Source organism: Oncorhynchus nerka, linkage group LG28 (genome assembly GCF_034236695.1).
Source record: "Oncorhynchus nerka isolate Pitt River linkage group LG28, Oner_Uvic_2.0, whole genome shotgun sequence".
NCBI classification, from domain to species: Eukaryota; Metazoa; Chordata; class Actinopteri; order Salmoniformes; family Salmonidae; genus Oncorhynchus; species Oncorhynchus nerka.
Genome location: NC_088423.1, coordinates 7,230,528 through 7,250,154, shown reverse-complemented (window position 1 = coordinate 7,250,154; position 19,627 = coordinate 7,230,528). Strand labels below are relative to the sequence as shown.

General features: G+C 39.8%; 1 protein-coding gene across 4 annotated transcripts in view; it reads left to right on the top strand.

Moving 5' to 3' along the window:
- The window catches only part of LOC115112841 (regulator of G-protein signaling 17-like), a 37,775-nt gene extending 20,177 nt beyond the window's left edge, over positions 1-17,598 (top strand). For 2 of the 4 annotated variants that reach the window (XM_029639841.2, XM_029639844.2), the window contains 3 exons: positions 9,577-9,648; positions 11,652-11,883; positions 12,216-17,598. In XM_029639841.2, the coding sequence (XP_029495701.1) occupies positions 9,577-9,648; positions 11,652-11,883; positions 12,216-12,404 (493 nt within the window). In that variant the 3' untranslated portion in view covers positions 12,405-17,598. The remainder of the gene's footprint in view (positions 1-9,576; positions 9,649-11,651; positions 11,884-12,215) is intronic. The other 2 variants (XR_010461649.1, XM_029639843.2) reach the window with 2 other exon arrangements.
- The last annotated feature ends 2,029 nt before the right edge of the window (positions 17,599-19,627 follow it).

Below are 19,627 nucleotides of genomic sequence, written 5' to 3'. Positions count from 1 at the left end.
ACTATAAGGATGTGTTATGCTATAAGGATGTGTTATGCTATAAGGATCTGTTATGCTATAAGGCTACTATAAGGATGTGTTATGCTATAAGGATGTGTTATGCTATAAGGCTACTATAAGGATGTGTTATGCTATAAGGATGTGTTATGCTATAAGGATGTGTTATGCTATAAGGCTACTATAAGGATGTGTTATGCTATAAGGATGTGTTATGCTATAAGGATGTGTTATGCTATAAGGATGTGTTATGCTATAAGGCTACTATAAGGATGTGTTATGCTATAGGGCTACTATAAGGATGTGTTATGCTATAAGGTTACTATAAGGATGTGTTATGCTATAAGGCTACTATAAGGATGTGTTATGCTATAAGGCTACTATAAGGATGTGTTATGCTATAAGGCTACTATAAGGATGTGTTATGCTATAAGGCTACTATAAGGATGTGTTATGCTATAAGGCTACTATAAGGATGTGTTATCCTGTAAATACAGTACTTCTATTGGGTAATAATGTTATATTCTATAACTACATGGTATCTGTCTCTAAAACTACCATGATGTAAGTAAATGATTTTAGCAGCACGTAATATCACGTAGGGCTGGCCGGTATACCGTATTTTACGATATACCAGTATTAATGCATGGACCAGTTTGGGTTTTTACTTTACCTTCTACAGAGGTATTTGAATGTTTGGTTTGTAAAATGTGATACGCTGTGTGTAACGTCCATTTTTATAGTTCTCTACTTGAATCATCGCTCTCTCTGTCTCCATGATGCTTTACACACAGACCGAGCCCTGCCCCCTGTCACTCAAGGAGTGCATTTGTTGTTCCTCGAGACACTTGCATTCAGTCTGCATTAGAGGTCGACCGATTAATCGGAATGGCCGATTAATTAAGGCCGATTTCAAGTTTTCATAACAATCGTAAATCGGTATTTTTGTTGCGCCGATTTCAGATTTTTAAATATAGATCTTTTTTTTGAATACCTTTTTTAACTAGGCAAGTCAGTTAAGAACACGTTCTTATTTTCAATGACTGCCTAGGAATGGTGGGTTAACTGCCTTGTTCAGGGGCAGAACAACAAATTTTCACCTTGTCAGCTCAGGGGATCCAATCTTGCAACCGCACAGTTAACTAGTCCAATGCTCTAACCATTGCACTCCACGAGGAGCCTGCCTGTTGCGCGAATGCAGTAGAAGCCAAGGTAAATTGCTAGCTAGCATTAAACTTATCTTATAAAAACAATCAATCATAATCATTAGTCATAACTACTAATCCAGTTTAGCAGGCAATATTAACCAGGTGAAATTGTGTCATTTCTGTTGCGTTCACTGCACGCAGAGTCGGGGTATATGCAACAGGTTGGGCTGCCTGGCTCTTTTTCGAACTAATTTGCCAGAATTTTATGTAATTATGACATAACATTTAAGGTTGTGCAATGTAATAAGAATATTTAGACTTAGGGATGCCACCCGTTAGATAAAATACCGAACGGTTCCGTATTTCACTGAAATAATAAACGTTTTGTTTTCGAAATGATAGTTTCCAGATTCGACCATATTAATGACCAAAGGCTCGTATTTCTGTGTGTTATGTTATAATTAAGTCTGATTTGATAGAGCAGTCTGACTGAGCAGCAGCAGGCCGTAATCATTCATTCAAACAGCACTTTCGTGCGTTTTGCCAGCAGCTCTTCGCAAGCACAGCGCTGTTTATGACTTCAAGCCTATCAGCCTAATGGCTGGTGTAACCAATGTGAAATGGCTAGCTAGTTAGCTGGGTGTGCGGTAATACCGTTTCAAACGTCACTCGCTTTTAGATTTGGAGTAGTTATTCCCCTTGCGCTGCAAGGGCCGCGGCTTTTGTGGAGCACGATGCTTCGAGTGTGGCTGTTGTCGATGTGTTCCTGGTTCGAGCCCAGGTAGGGGCGAGGAGCGGGACAGAAGCTATACTGTTACACTGGCAATACTATAGTGCCTATAAGAACATCCAAAAGTCAAAGGTATATGAAATACAAATGGTATAGAGAGAAATAGTCCTATAAATACTATATTAACTACAACCTTAAACCTCTTACCTTGGAATATTGAAGTCTCATGTTAAAAGGAACCACCAACTTTCATATGTTCTCATGTTCTGAGCTAGGAACTTACACGTTAGCTTTTTTGCATGGCACATATTGCATATTGGCAAATATTACTTTATTCTCAAACACTTTGTTTTTGCATTATTTAAACCAAATTGAACCTGTTTCATTATTTATTTGAGGCTAAATGGATTTTATTAATGTATTATATTAAGTTTAAAAAAGTGTTCATTCAGTATTGTTGTAATTGTTATTATTACAAATAAATAAATAAAATTGGCCGATTAATCGGTATCGGCTTTTTTGGTCCTCCAATAATCGGTACCGAAATCATAATCGGTTGACCTCTAGTCTGCATGGTCAGTGCAGCACATGCAACAATGTTCATGACAACGATGCTGTTTTCACTTCGCTTCTTAATTAATGAATTACACTATTAGTCTGTTTCTTACATCTGCAAACAGCTAGTTTGTCTTTTCTTAGCAAGTTGGGCCAAAATTGTGTTAGCCACTAATGCTAGCTAATGTACTGAGTCAGAGCAAACGTAATTAGCTAAACAGCCTGATTATACCACTAAATCAGCATTTCTGTGCAACAGTATCTTCGATATCATAGAGGAATACAAAAAGCATGAATATGTTAATTACATGAAGTAGCATGAGAAAACATTACATTTAGCCAAAGATTATAGGGTCCCCAAAACTTTGGTTCCTACCATGTCACAGTAACTCCTCCCTGGCATTTTCATTCGTTGTCATGTCAAACAACACTATTCAAAGTGCCCACTATTATATTCTAACTATAGAATTATTCCAACAGTTCACCCAAGTATTTTGATCTAAATCGCAAGTGGTTAAAAACAAGGCCTAGATTGTTTGCCCATATCGTGCCACCTCCAGATTATCTGAAATTAGTGCTGGAAATAAAGAAATGTATGAAAATGCAGAAATGTGTTGCCACTCTAGGATCACTCACTACTCATAAAGCAAATTTACAACTTATTATTCAAAAGCATAAAATACCATCATGCCGTCCAATTTTTTTTTTAATACCTTGATATGATAGTTTGGCCATATCGCCCAGCCCTAATATGAAGTGAGCCCAATTTATGAAGTAAACTTGTAGTGACTAGTTTGAATCTTTTGAACCTACTGGTAGCGGAAGATGGGGGCTGAACAAAGCAAGCTTGAGGACTCCACCGCAGCCAAGTCAGTCTTAGACAGTGAACCCACAATATAGGTCTACAGAACTATATTGTTTCTAACATGCAGCCCCCACAAATCTCCCCAATAATATGGAGGCCTCATCTAGTCTAGGAACAGCCAGCCTATTCCTATCTTCACATCACATGCAAAACAGCTGTGACGAACATGTATATTTAGAGTCAGCTCAGCATGTGTAAGAGCCTGTGGCTGGTGAGCTCAATTATATCAGCACAAAGGATACTTTGATGAAGATGCTAATATTGACCACTGTGCGACTTGCAGTTAAATGGGAGATAAGAAATGTAGGAAGAGACATGCCATATATGGGTACAGATGAAGATTAAGAGGGGTTTTCTGAATGCTTAGTGCTCAACCTGGAACCTAGCTGCATGAAGGGCTCAATTCAATTGATTGGTGGGGGGGTTCCTGTGGTAATTTCCTGTCACTGGTAGATGCTTTCAGAGTAACATACACTACCGTTCAAAAGTTTTGGGTCACATAGAAATGTCATTGGCAGCTTCATTAAATAGTTACCCGCAAAACACCAGTCTCAACGTCAACAGTGAAGAGGCGACTCCGGGATGCTGGTCTTCTAGACAGAGTTCCTCGGTCCAGTGTCTGTGCTCTTTTGCCCATCTTAATCTTTTCCTTTTATTGGGCAATCTGAGATATGGGATTTGGTCCAAACTCTTAAGACACCCTGTCCCCTCAGCCCTCAAATGAAGTGGACACTTCTGATGACGTATCATGACGTCTGATGAGTATACACTTGCAGGGCAAGGGGTGAGGGAGGAATGAATGATTTTTAAATGGACCGCCATTGGCCGGAAATTCGTCACTCGTTCATCCCGTGATGATTGTTTTCAGCCACCTGTAGCTTGTGGTTGCTTTAGATGCGCTACAGTCAATTGAGGGCATGTCTTCTTATATTAAATATAGAATTATTAATATACGTCTACTGTATGATAGCTAGCAAATTATTTGGCTAAATAAAGTTAGCCTGCCTAGCTGGAACTTGACTTGTTTTCGTGGACTTTTCTTAGCGGATGTACATTCTTCGCAAATTCAATTATGGGGAGTTTCAGGTCCCGGCGTGAACATAATTGTACACTCGCAAGCCGACTAAAAACGAGTGCTGAGGGGCTTACGTTGCAAACGTCCCTTGTTTGACTAATAATTTGGACCACCCTCCAAGATGGAGACAGGGATTCCCCCAAGGGCACAAGTGGACGAGGGTGTGTCTTTTTAAGTGTTTGGACCGCATCCATAGCTTTTTCTTTGCAACTCTCCCTAGAAGACCAGCATCCCGGAGTCGCCTCTTCACTGTTGACGTTGAGACTGGTGTTTTGTGGGTACTATTTAATGAAGCTGCCAGTTGAGGACTTGTGAGGTGTCTGTTTCTCAAACTAGACACTAATGTACTTATCTCTATTATATTCTGGTTAGAGCCAGTTTGCAGTGTTCTGTGAAGGGAGTCGTACACAGCGTTGTACGAGATTTTCAGTTTCTTGGCAATGTCTCGCATGGAATATCCTTCATTTCTCAGAATAAGAATAGATTGACGAGTTTCAAAAGAAAGGTTTTTGTTTCTGGCCATTTGGAGTCTTTACTCTAACCCACAAATGCTGATGCTCCAGATACTCAACTAGTCTAAAGGTGGTCAGTTTTATTGCTTCTTTAAACAGGACAACAACTTATACAGTGGGGGGAAAAAGTATTTAGTCAGCCACCAATTGTGCAAGTTCTCCCACTTAAAAAGATGAGAGAGGCCTTTTCATCATAGGTACACTTCAACTATGACCGACAAAATGAGAGAAAAAAATCCAGAAAAAAGCATTGTAGGATTTTTTATGAATTTATTTGCAAATGATGGTGAAAAATAAGTATTTGGTCACCTACAAACAAGCAAGATTTCTGGCTCTCACAGACCTGTAACTTCTTCTTTAAGAGGCTCCTCTGTCCTCCACTCGTTACCTGTATTAATGTCACCTGTTTGAACTTGTTATCAGTATAAAAGACACCTGTCCACAACCTCAAACAGTCACACTCCAAACTCCACTATGGCCAAGACCAAAGAGCTGTCAAGGACACCAGAAACAAAATTGTAGACCTGCACCAGGCTGGGAAGACTGAATCTGCAATAGGTAAGCAGCTTGGTTTGAAGAAATCAACTGTGGGAGCAATTATTAGGAAATGGAAGACATACAAGACCACTGATAATCTCCCTCGAGATTAGCTAACACAATGTGCCATTGGAACACGGGAGTGATGGTTACTGATAATGGGCCTCAGTACGCCTGTGTAGGTATTCCATTAAAAATCAGCCGTTTCCAGCTACAATAGTCATTTACAATGTTAACCATGTCTACACTGTATGATACATTTGATGTTATTTGAATGGACCAAAAATGTGCTTTTCTTTAAAAAACAAGGACATTTCTAATTGACCACAAACTTTTGAACGGTAGTGTAGGTCCACAAAGTGCACAGGCTGTAGTTTGTAAACAAATATGATATAGTCTAGGTTTATTAGGTTTGACTGGACCATGGCTAGTTTAATTTATAAAATTTTGATATAAAGAAGAGGAACTACTCATCACTTAGAGAAACACTGCTGTTACAAGAGACTGTCCCTGAGGCGGAAGCGCATAAGAAGAACTCGTCATCTGAAGCTCTTGGAGAGACGCTGCTGTGTCAAGAGGCTATACCTGAAGCGGAAGCCCATGAGGATTATAGGAGCAGTTAGCAGCATGGCACTAGGAATCTGCTATTAGAGATGGAGAAGTCAATCCAATCTGACTATGGCTATGCCCTGTGTCTGTGTCAACCGCTGTACTTCCCTGCTGCTATGCGATTTAGCACCTCCCTTAAGCCATTGTCTGTTGGAATTCCCATATATTAGATGGGGATCCAAGATCATATTCTGCAGGCCCAGCTTCCTGTGATTGGAAGAACCAGGCTAATAAGAGACACTTTTTTTATTGGTTTACGCTGTGGTCTCCCCAGCTAGTCAGTCAGTCAGTTCATTTGATGACATCATTTCCCCCCATTTGAAATAAAGATACAGTACAGCTTTGTTTGGGGAGGAGAGCTGAAAGCTCAGTTGGTATGAAACATGTATTGATACACGCACCGGTGTGGATTTTTACTGTACTGTAAAAGGGTATTTTTAATGTTTGATTTGTTACATTAAATAATGCAGTTTATGGCAGTCATCCGTTGTTATTGACAGTAAGAAACTGCTAACAGCTGAGAACTGCTAGCTAACTTTCTAACACAACTTCTGGAAAGCAATCTTTCCAAATGGAGACCCTTGGAAATCGCTGAGAAAAATACTGATTAGAGACAAGTATAATTTTTGGAAGCAAAAAATAATAATATATATATATAGGCCTATTTAACACTGAAAGGCTTTTTCTAATTGAAATAAAATGTTCCTTGTGAAATTGTTACATACAGTGCATTCAGAAAGTAATCTGGCTTCTTGACTTTTTCCACATTTTGTTACATTACAGCCTTGTTCTAAAATTGATTAAATAAATGTTTTTCCTCACCAATCTACACACCCATCATGATGAAGTGAAAACAGGTTTTTAGACATTTGAAAATGTATAAAAAAAATGTAACTGAAATATCATATTTACATATTTACATACACTTTGCTATGAAACTCAAAGTAGAGCTCAGGTGCATCCTGTTTCCATTGATCATCCTTGAGATGTTTCTACAACTTGATTGGAGTCCACCTGTGGTAAATTCAATTGATTGGACATAATTTGGAAAGGTGCACATGCCTGTCTATATAAGGTCCCACAGTTGACAGTGCATGTCAGAGCAAAAACCAGGCCATGAGGTTGAAGGAATTATCCATAGAGCTTAGAGACAGGATTGTTTCGAGGCACATTCTAGGGAAGGGTACCAAAACATTTCTGCAGTAATGAAGGGCCCCAAGAATACAGTAGCCTCCATCGTTCTTAAATGGAAGAGGTTTGGAACCACCAAGACTCTTCCTAGAGCTGGCTGCCCAGCCAAATTGAGCAATTGGGGGAGAAGGGCCTTGGCCAGGGAGGTGACCAAGAACCTGATGGTCACTGACAGAGCTCCGGAGTTCCTCTGTGGAGTTGGGAGAATCTTCCAGAAGGACAACCATCTCTGCAGCACTCCACCAATCAGGCCTTTATGGTAGAGTGGCCTGACGGAAGCCACTCCTCAGTAAATGCACGTGACAGCCCGCTTGGAGTTTGCCAAAAGGCACTTAAAGACTCTCAGACCGAGCAAAGTACAGAGGTCCTTGATGAAAACCTGCTTCAGAGCCCTCAGGACCTCAGGCTGGGGCAATCTTCCAACAGGACAACAATCCTAAGCACACAGTCAAGACAATGCAGGAGTGGCTTCAGGACAAGACTCAATGTCCTTGAGTGGCCCAGCCAGAGCCCGGACTTGAACCCGACTAAACATCTCTGGAGAGACCTGAAAATAGCTGTGCATCGATGCTCCCCATCCATCCTGACAGGGCTTGAGAGGATCTGCAGAGAAGAAATGGGAGAAAATCTCCAAATACAGGTTTGCCAAACTTTTAGTGTCATACCCAAGAAGACTTGAGGCTGTAATTGCTGCCAAAGGTGCTTCAACAAAGTACTATGTAAAGGGTCTGAATACTTATGTAAATGTGATATGAGTCTTGTATTAAAAAAAACATTTTGTTTAAAAAGCTCATTTCTAAACCTGTTTTTGCATTGTCATTAAGGTGTGTTGTGTGTCGATTGCTCCATTTTAGAATAAGGCTGTAATGTAACAAAAAGTCAAGGGGTCTGAATGCTTTCTGAATGCACTGTACAATGATATACCATGCCATTTTAGATTTTTTTATTTAATAAAACAACAAACCTTTCAATGTAGTTTTTATGACGTGCACTGTACGCCCCATAAAAAGACCGGTAACCTTCATGTGTAGCTTGTTGTTTGTTAGCCAATCAAAGCGACAAATATGCTCTGTGGAGTGAGTTCACTAATTCAATGCAAGATGGAATGAAATTAAAAGTTAGCGAAATGAGAGTGCAGGCTACACCGAGCAACCAACTGGTAGGCAGTTGTTTTATTGGAATGGGGTTGGGGAGAAAGTGCAGCATGTGGCCTCAATTAGCCTAGATAGCTATAGCTTCTCCAGTCAAGACAAGCACTGTTATTTGGGATGATAAATAACATTGTAGCTGCTACAAGTTAGCTAGTCTTGGCTGTAGCCAAGTTGCCTTGGCATCCCTCTCGCCCTCCGTCTGTTTGCTCCCATCTCATCCCCTCCACAGTGGCAGCATTAGAGCGCCAGACTCCCTCATGCAGCAATGGAAGTAAAACAATCAAAATAACACAGCCAACAAAAATTCATGATACTATTAAGTGTTTTTTTTTTTTTTTTAATTATTTTTTTTAAACATCCCTAACGTTGATATATTTTCGCCTTATCGCCCAGATCTCAATACTGTGAAGGCTAAACACTGGGAAATGTGTAGATTTATAGGCTACACATCCCATTTGGGTTTCACTTCTTTACTTGTTATTAATTTGTTAAATACTTGTAGTTAAATCAACTTGCTGACTTCATCAGGGATACTGAAGGTATTTTTGGTGGGGGGGAATGGATGTCTGTCTATTTGTGTATCACCATTTTTGGGATGTTTAGTGTTAAAGTAATGATTGTATGACACATGCTGAAACAATAGGCCTATACTAGGCTACATCCAAGCTCAAGTCAGTCAAATCTGCATAGCAGTATTTACACAGTGGCATATAAACAAGCTGTTTCTCCAATACATCCCTATCTGAAATTTGCTATGTGTACACTCCGTTTGCATGGCATGTGAAATGACTTGATTACCTCTTTCCAATACATTTAAACTATTTAGGAACAAAAAAAATGCGCTTCCAAAGTAGCTTTTCAGGTTTTTGTGAAGGGAAAGACCGGCGGAATGCATGGTTAATGTGTTGCAATTAAATTTGTGTTACAATAGTTTGTTATTGTGTATCCAACACGTGTTTAACATGTACATTTCCTGCATAGGGATTTTGTGAAGGTTGTGTGAACTGTAAATAGCAGGGAGCCTCACTCCCCACACAGGTTGTTTTCATGTCAAGCTTTCACTGGTTTTTAGAAGAATGCATACCTGTTCTCAGGCAGTAGTTTCAACAAAGATACAACATTTAGACTGCCATATGAATAAGTATGTTTGAATATGGAAACGGTTTGAAAGCAATTAGTAATCTCTTTCTGCTTCTCCTGTTCCAGGAATGAGGACCGCATGGAGGGTTCCGAACGGACATGCACTAAAATGGATAGTATTGAAGCCAAGGAAGAGCAGTACGTTGCCAGCTATGCCTTTTTCCTTAGGTTGTCTCTGAGAAAATACCAAATTGTTTTAGCAGAAACTCTTATCCAGAGCAATTTACAGTCATTCAACTGAAAGTAGCTGGGTGAGACAACCATGTGACAGTCAAAACAGTCAGGAACATACAAGTTAAAGTGTTAGTGCCAGACAGGGAAAACAGTTTTTGTTTTCGTGTTGTCACAAGTTAATGGCCATTGGTCACTTCTGTTCTTGTTTTTGCAGGTATTGTACATAGACAGTAGGACAGGTTACCTCAAAGGATGCCAGAAATTATTTTATTATTGCATGCAAAAAATTTGCCAGAATCAATGCCAGTAATGTTGTAGTCTAATTATTTTGTCCAATTTACTGCTTTGGCCCATTTAATTTTCTCTCCTTGCGTTGCTGCTGTGACAATATCTATTCCTGTGTGTTGTTCACTCGTTTGCTGTGTTAGCCAATTAGAGCATGAGTTTTATTTTCTCTCCACCTCTCCCACGATTTCAGTTATTTGACTGAAACAGCTGTTAACTGAGGACATAATTTCCATCCACCCCAAAGGAGCAGGTCCATTTATATAGAGTATAGGGTTCAGCTCTGCAGTGTTTTGTGTGCTTATTTTTTCCGTGATATGTAGTATTGTTGGATTTCAGCAGTCAACTGGATTTACACGATGTAGTCTGTCTGGCTGCTCAGACAACTGTGAGCCAAATACTGTTCTCACACGGCTGGGGCCATGGCACGGGATTCAACCTTAGGCTCTACCTCGGAACACTCATTCTTCATGTTGTTGTTCTTCTAGCTAGATGGATTTCTGGTCCGATCACCTGGTCCTACTGTAATAATAGAAATAAAGTTTTGTTGATTAAGACATTAAAATAACAAAGACCTGCACATAATTGCTCCTAATTACCAACCTTTAATGACATTTCAATGGGTCCCTGTAGCCATGACTCTCAGGTCAAACAAGTCCTGACAAAGATGCTCCTGTTCAAACTGTTAATTAGTAAGGCTAGGAACTGCCAGGGACCTCACGATATGAAATGATTACCATGCTCAGGTGCCGATACGATATGTATTGCAATTCAATACTGTGAGTTTTGATCAGTCATGGAAATGAAAGTGCTGAAAACTTGTTGATTCACTATTTAAAAAGAAGATGGAGAACAAGCTATGGGATAAAAATACATATGGGTACTTGGAGTCAAATATCGTCCAAAAATAATATTGCGAGATGTAACGATCAAATGTTTTACCCCATCACTAGTAATTAGGAGCATACTAAGGTGTTCTGTTAGTACATGGACAAGCCAAATGGAATGGTTAGTTGGTTGGTTACAGTGGCTAACCAAAGTATGTATTGCAGTCTCTTCATGTCTGCTTAGACCGATCTATATTTGCCAAGTGCTAGTCATTTCAAAATGTTCACGCTATAACAATGGATTTTTCCAAATCACTCCACCTGGCTATCAATCTTCAGGTGGAGACTACTTGCAGACGTGTCATCATCTTACAGTACAATATGTAACCCTGGAGTATAAACTGTCATGCTCAACTTATTGATGCAATGGTAGCTAAGCTGGGGAGAGGACTGTCCGTAATAAGCGCTGCTCTGCTTTCTTGATATTGCAATCAATAAAGCAAGTTGTCACAACTGGACTACTGCCCAGTTGTAAAAATTAAGTGCCCCATAGAGGGACATACAATTGGCCCAGAAGAGGGCAGCACGTCTGGTCCTTAAATGTACACAGAGACAACATCAATGACATGCATGTCAATCTCTCCTGGCTCAAAGTGGAGGAGAGATCGACTTCATCTTTGTGGAAGGTATTGACATGTTGAATTCACTGTAATTGGGAAGAAGTTAGGTAATAAAATAAGTATGGGGAATAACAGTTCTGACATTATTGCTGACAAGCACACTAATCTGTTTGTTTTGCTGTGTATCGTGAGAGTCCAGACTGCTGACACTGGGTTCCTGGTATCGTGTGTTTAGGCAACCCACTCTAGACGAGGTGGTGGCCTGGGCCCGTAGCTTCGAGCTGGTGATGCGCTCCTCAGAAGGCAGGGAGATTTTCCGAGAATTTCTGCGCTCTGAGTACAGCGAAGAGAACCTGTTGTTCTGGCTGGCCTGTGAGGAGCTGAAGAAGGAGACGGACCCGACAGCGATCGATGAGAAAGCCAGGATCATCTATGAGGACTACGTCTCCATTCTATCACCGAAAGAGGTAGGAGGCATCAGGTTGGAAGCAGTTTGACTGGTACCTAGTATTACTCTATCACATTGTTTCTTGATTTAGCTGTAGGGTTACTTTAGAGTTGCACTTACGGGACTTCCATTGGTTCCGTTGTGGAAAATGAAAGCAAGTACACCCAAGTATTTTGACTATATTTGACATGCATGTATTTGACCCAGGTCTGATTCCAAGACATATTGAAACCCCCATCTCAAAGTGGGTGAGGAGGAGGTGGGAGGTGAGCTTATCTCCATTGATAACATGACCGTGTAGCTCTTTGAGTGATTGCATTGTCACTGTTCTCTCCCCTCCTCTGCCCCCAGGTGAGCCTAGATTCACGGGTGAGGGAAGACATCAACCTGAGCCTGGCGGAGCCTAACAACGTGATGTACGAGGAAGCCCAGCTGCAGATCTACACCCTGATGCACAGAGACTCCTACCCCCGTTTCCTCAACTCCTCTGTTTACAGAGACCTTCTGGACAGCAAGAGAAGCTCCTGCCTAGACACCTAAAGTAACCCCCCCCCAACAAACAAAACAGAAAGACAATCAGGTGCCAGAACTGGGTTAGATATTTTCCTTTTTTGAAAACCAGAAAATAATGAATAGTTTAAGCAATTTCAATTGTCTGCTCGCAGGTGGCCCTGAGGGTTAGTTCCTGGTTTAACTGCAGATAAGAGCTCCTCAGGCTACTGTTATAAAGACAAACTAAAGGAAGGGTAGACCCATTGTTCCTGTACTGTACTTTTGAGAGTTCTCCTTTTGCTTGGTCTCTTTCATTCTCTCTTGTTCTCTATTTTTCTCTCTCAAATTCTGTCCCATGCCTCAGACTTTTTACAGTACAAAAACAATGCCCTTTTTAAGAAAGCTGTAGAGTTGACTGTGGTGAGCAGGAAAATCACTGACTTTGCATGTGACACGGTAATGGAATTAGCTCTACACTGGCTTGGTATGTTAGCAGTGGACAGCAAAGGTTCTTGAATATGAGATGTATTTTCTTCTGTTCTAGGGATTTCCCTGTCAAGCTCTTGATGTTTTATGTGAAGGGAATATCGATATTTGCCAATTAGCTTGCAGTTGTTGATTTTGAGAAGGTTGAAAGTTTTACAGCAGTGTTAATTTCCAAGCACTTGCCTTCTTTACAACTCTAAAAGAGAAGGAGGCCTGGAATTGTGGTCGGGCAGCTAAATATCTAATGAACATGACTTCACGGGAAATCACAAAGCCTTGACGAGAAAAGGCGGCACAAGCGCTGCTTGTTATGGTAACAACCACAGTTTAGTAAACACAGTACAGTTCTACCTGTCTTTTCCCTCACCATCTCAATCTAAGAGAAGCACAGGTTATGTCATGAGGTTGGAATCATTGCTGGAGAAAAAAAAACTAATCAAACATTCAATCCGTTTCAGACAATAAATCATGAATACTTTCAAGCTCTCAAATGAAAGAGAACTGTAAACGTTTTCATTTTTCTACTGCATATAATATAAATGGTAGTAATCAAGCCTTGGTTTGGAAGGTCAAGTATGAGATGGCGGTATGTCTGATGCATAGCCATGAGGTCTAAGAGGGACATGCAGAGACATGGAATTATGAAGTATGCCTATGTGGCTTCTGGTTTTAAAGCTGTAGCTAGTTCTAGACTGAAGGGGGTCAGTGCCAGCTAAGGAACAGCCCAGCTGAGAGCAGAAGAGGCCTGGTGGAATCGTGTTTTCTATGGAGGTGGTTTAGAGGTTTTACAGTCCTGTTCACCAGATGTGTGTGTCTGTCTTTAAAGTGGCAATCAGCAATTGCTACATTAATTTTTGGACTTATAAATGAATGATCATTGATTCTTGAAGAATATCATTTATAAATGCCTCATGAGCTTAGTTCAACTGTTGTCCACCATCAATACCCAAAATAGAAGCTTGTTTTACTCCAATGTTTGTAAACAATGTAAACAAACACTGTATAGCCTCCAAACATGGTTCATAGAGCCTCAAACATGGTTCAAACTGTCATGTTGGTATCATGCATGGTCAGTCCTTGCATCTATTGCTCTTGTTTATGAATTTGAGTGGTTAAATTTATCCAGCCCAATCCCTCAGCTTTTTACGAAACGGGTGAGGAGAACACTTTGCTATTTTGTTTCTACTGCTGATTGTCCATTTCAGCCTGGCTAGCGAGGTGCCAGTAAGATGCTTGGAACATCACTGAGCCCCATGCCTTTAACAGTCTCTCTGCTTCCCAGGGATGGCCAAGGGAGGTGAATAGAGACTTGAGACAATTCGTTCTTTTTCCTAAAATTGCCGGCATGCATTAATGTGTGTACCTGCCGTCCAGATACACACGTATCAAACATTTTAAATATGGTAAAGGTAGACTCAGCGAAATGACATCGCCACCGTAGATATTGCAATGAGCGAGATGCAAGATGTTCTCCTACACAGTCACACACAGTATCTGCGCATGTGCATGGGTTCAGTTCCCGCTCTTATAGCGTGGTAGCCAGGGGACCAAAACAGTGGGGAAGTTGAGCCTAGCGCTTCAACGCTCTTAGTTGTTGTGGAAATTAACCCACTATGCTGTTTACTTTCTGTGTTGACATCATATCGCTGAGTCTACCTTTTAATGTCCCATGAACATATACTGTAGGTCTAAAATATATAGTACCAGTCAAAAGTTTGGGCACACCTACTCATTCAAGGGGTTTTATTTTTAGAATAATAGTGAAGACATCAATACTATGAAATAACACATATGCAATCATGTAATGAAATCAATATTTTATATTTGAGAATATTCAAAGTAGCCACCCTTTGCCTTGATGACAGCTTTGCACACTCTTGGCATTCTCTCAACCAGCTTCAAGAGGTAGTCAACTGGTTTGCATTTCAATTAACATGTGTGCCTTGTTAAAAGTTAATTTGTAGAATTTATTTCCTTAATGCGTTTGAGCCAATCAGTTGTGTTGTGACAAGGTAGGGGGGGTATAGAGAAGATATCCCTATTTGGTAAAAGACCAAGTCCATATTATGGCAAGAACAGCTCAAATAAGCAAAGTGAAATGACAGTCCATCATTACTTTAAGACATGAAGGTCAGTCAATCTGGAAAATTTCAATAACTGAGTTCTTTCTTCAAGTGCTAAAACCATCAAGCGCTATGATGAAACTGGCTCTCATGAGGACCGCCACAGGGAAGGAAGACCCATAGTTCATTAGAGTTAACTGCACCTCAGATTGCAGCCCAAATAAATGCGTCACAGAGTTCAAGTCAAACACATCTCAACATCAACTGTTCAGGGGAGACTGCATGAGTCATTTTCGAATTGCTGCAAAGAAACCACTACTAAAGGACACCAATAATAAGAAGAAGAGACTTGCTTGTGCCAAGAAACACAAGCAATGGACTTTAGACCGGTTGAAATCTGTCCTTTGGTCTGATGTGAGATTTTTGGTTCCAACTGCTGTGTCTTTGTGAGACACAGAATAGGGGAATGGATGATCTTCGTATGTGTGGTTCCCACAGTGAAGCATGAAGGAAGAGGTGTGGGGGTGCTTTGCTGTTGACACTGTCTGTGATTTACTTAGAATTCAAGGCACACTTATCTAGTATGGCTACCACAGCATCCTGCAGCGATACACCATCCCATCTGGTTTGCGCTTAGTGTGACTGTCATTTGTTTTTCAACAGGACAATGACCCAAAACACACCTCCAGGCTGTGTAAGGGTATTTGACCAAGGAGAGTGATGGAGTGCTGAATCAAATGACCTGGCCTCCACAATCACCCAACATCAACCCAATTGAGATGGTTTGGGATGAGTTGGACCGCAGAGTGAAGGAATAGCAGCCAACAAGTGCTCAGCATATGTGGAACTCCTTCAAGACTGTTGGAAAGCATTCCAGGTGAAGCTGGTTGAGAGAATGCCAAGAGTGTGCAAATCTGTCATCAAGGCAAAGGGTGGCTACTTTGAAGAATCTCATATTAAATATATATATTTCATTTGTTTAACTTAAAACATGTTTTTTTTTACCCTACATGATTCCATATGTGTTATTTCATAGTATTGATGTCTTCACTATTATTCAAAAAATAAAAACCCTTGAAGGTGTATCCAAACTTTTGACTGGTACTGTATTTTCAATTCAAATTTTGTGCATTTAAAAAAAAAATTTTTTTTTAAGATAGACAAATTATTGTAGGCCTTTGTCACCTGTTGATGTGCAGAGGTCTGTGAGTAAAGTATATTGTGAGAGTTGTGTGTATTATCACCACTGGTGGGTAATGATATTCAGGTGTCATGGAAACCACTGTTTTGTAAGAACATCATTCTGCCATCAGGTCTTACTACCTGAAGTTCATGTGCCAAGGCCAGTTTTAATAAAGCCCATATACTGTAGGTTATTGAAGTGCAATTGGATCAGATGTAGAGTATTTCCATTTTTGTAGTCATAAAAATGAACATATAGCATAGCCTAATGATATCAGCCATTTTGAACATCCAACTATATTCTAACATTCCCTATATTTAGTTCACATTCAGCTACCTTTATAGAAATATTTGAACAGTGTTTGCATACAGTGCAGAGAACATGTTATATTTTGAGTGAATGACACAGTAAAAGTGATCCAGTATGCATGCACCACAGTGGTTAGAAGATACCTTTTTATGTCGCTCTATTAATGACAACTCACATTTTACAAAATAATTACTTGCTCAGTTTAGATGTTATTTCAGCTGTAACTTCACAATGTTTGACCAACCAGACACTGAAATTATGGTGCAATCAAACCAAGTTTACATTTGTACGGTGAGCAACTGTTCCGCAAGAGAAGCCAATAGCAGATTTTTTGGGGGTAGGAAAATGGTTCTGAATGATTTGAAAATGAACATTTTACGATGGGTGAAGAGTAGTATTGTGTTGTCTGGGTGTACTGTCTTGTCTTGACTCTGAGTAACTAATTATTTTCACTCCATGGAAGGAAATGGTTGTTAATTTTACTGGCATTTCAACAAGGATTTAACTATTCATGACGAGGCGATATCATAGCCATATTGTCATATCTGTTCAAATGTTGACTTCAATGCAGAATGAATGGCTTTGAAAGGTGGCAGAGGTTTGTTGACAGAGAATGAATTTGATCTAAAGTGTCATATTTGATGTGATTTAGAGAAGCATTGGCCTTATTTGCTTTGTTTCTCCTTTAAGAGTGTCATTAGTGTTTTCACTACCTCTCATATTGGTTCCTTTATTTCACATCTAGTTGTCAATGTACACTTTGTTTTTAGATCTACTTGAAGCCTAAAACACTGTAAACAAAATGTGCACAGAAAATATGTATTGAGCGTTAGGATGATTAGCCTAGTTTACTTTTTTGTTTGTTTGATTGTTTAATTGTGTTCAACTGGAAAAAGATTTTTAGATATATAAAGAATTCAGGAAATACACTGTTAAAAGGGCTAATCTCATTTTGCCTATGCAAATATGTTACTGTTGAAATGTGGGAAAGGGTAGGTTAAGTTACCTTTTTAGCTAAGTTTGATGGAACATGGTTTACATTGCCCTTTGCTGGTATTCTTCAATCTTATTCAGCAAAAATGTACCCTTATTTTTGTTTCTATATAAATATATAACAAGTAATATACAGAGAAAATAGTATATGCCTTCGTGATGAAAAAAAACAACACTTGATAAATACAAATAAATGTGTGTTGTCAGACCTGTGGCTGTGTTATGACATGACAGTTCACTCTGTAAGATACACCTGTTGACTGATCGACTAGTCAGAGACTCCATCCATAGAGGCTTTATTATCCATTCAGTGTTTTCTTTCAGGCCCATGAGCATCTTTATCCATGGAGCCCTTCAACGTCCTCAATGCTGTACGTAGGTTGAAGGGCTATTTTAGGAACTTTAACAAATATGAAAAAATCACAAGAACAGAAACATCTACCTCTTGGTTGCTTTCCCAATGAACCCGATGTACAAGAGCCAGGTTGACGTGGTAAAACATTAGATATAACGTTATGTGACTGCACACAACATTAACACCTTAATAACACATGAATAATGATATTTTGAGCTTAACTGATGTTACGACTGACTGGCTGACTATAACATTCTCAATAATTATGTTCAGTAATAACAAGACGCCTGAAATGTGTTGTCAGTGTTCCCTTTTAAGATTAAATGTGGTACTACATCACTATGTCCAAGCAGGGCATAATGCTGACTTGTGCCATGACTGAGGGATAACCAGAAAACAGGTTGTCCACTGGGTATGCTTTATATTGAGATACTGAGAGAGCTTGGGTACTTGCTTTCAGAGGGCCATGCCTATAAACACTGTCTTATTCATTTGCTCATTGCTCCATTTTCATTCCCTCTAAAACTGTTTAATAATTCTCTTTCCTCAAACTCCATCATAACCATTTGTTATGTTCACGGGGGGACATTAGTGGTGACTCACGGTCACCCTGCCACACAAACATTGATTGAAATAAATTCTATAACTGAACATGCTTTGCTGGGTTTGTGCAGTAGTATAGAGTACTACTTCTATTGTCAAAATAAATTGTAGAATGATTTGGGGTATTCATTGGCAATGACGAGAGTTTTCTGTCACAGGTATATTATATGCGTCCAGATTTGACAATTAGGCAGTGTAGTTGTCCAAACGGATACAAACTCAATACTGTCTTTTCATCAAATTACATACAATTGACTTCACCTTTGAGTTTATAAAGACTGTTTTAGAGCGTATGAAGCAAAGTGTCATCTACCATGTCTTCATAAAAACCTATTTAGAATTATTCTGTAAGATTGTCTCCAGACCAACACTCACAATAAGGCATATGTTGATTACTTTCCAACATTAGTGTAATCATGTTGACAAATTGATATTGAAATAATGTGGTAACAGCATTAGATTCCACCTGTTTGTCTATTGACCACACAGATGTTGTATTCCATTGTGTCATCCATACCTCACTTCCATCTCATCTTTCAATTGATTTCCAATATCCATTCATCTACAAAGATACAGTACATTGATGAGGCTTTTCAGGGATTACCAAAGAAACAAAGGCTATTTTCAACCCAAAATATTATTGGTCAATATTACCACCACAGGTGTCCGTCAGTGATTCAGACCCTGATCTCGACTGAGAGTCTTTGTTTTTTAGCCACCAGAGCACTAACTGCTAGACTAGTTAATCAGGTATTGTACTATTTTGATGATTTAATGTCTGCTTAACTGAACACCATTAGTTTAACATGATCCTGTAGGCCTAAATCTTGTTCCCGGCCACAAAGGTCTATTATATAGTCTTTTTGGCTCCCATCAAAACTATTATTTTGCCCACGGGATGTGTAACCAGTCCTGATGCTCTGTCTAAATGGGGAAAGTAACCAGTCCTGATGCTCTGTCTAAATGGGGAAAGTAACCAGTCCTGATGCTCATGTAACCAGTCCTGACGCTCTGTCTAAATGGGGAAAGTAACCAGTCCTGATGCTCTGTCTAAATGGGGAAAGTAACCAGTCCGGATGCTCTGTCTAAATGGGGAATGTAACCAGTCCTAATGCTCTGTCTAAATGGGGAATGTAAACAGTCCTGATGCTCTGTCTAAATGGGGAATGTAACCAGTCCTGATGCTCTGTCTAAATGGGGAATGTAACCAGTCCTGATGCTCTGTCTAAATGGGGAAAGTAAACAGTCCTGATGCTCTGTCTAAATGGGGAAAGTAACC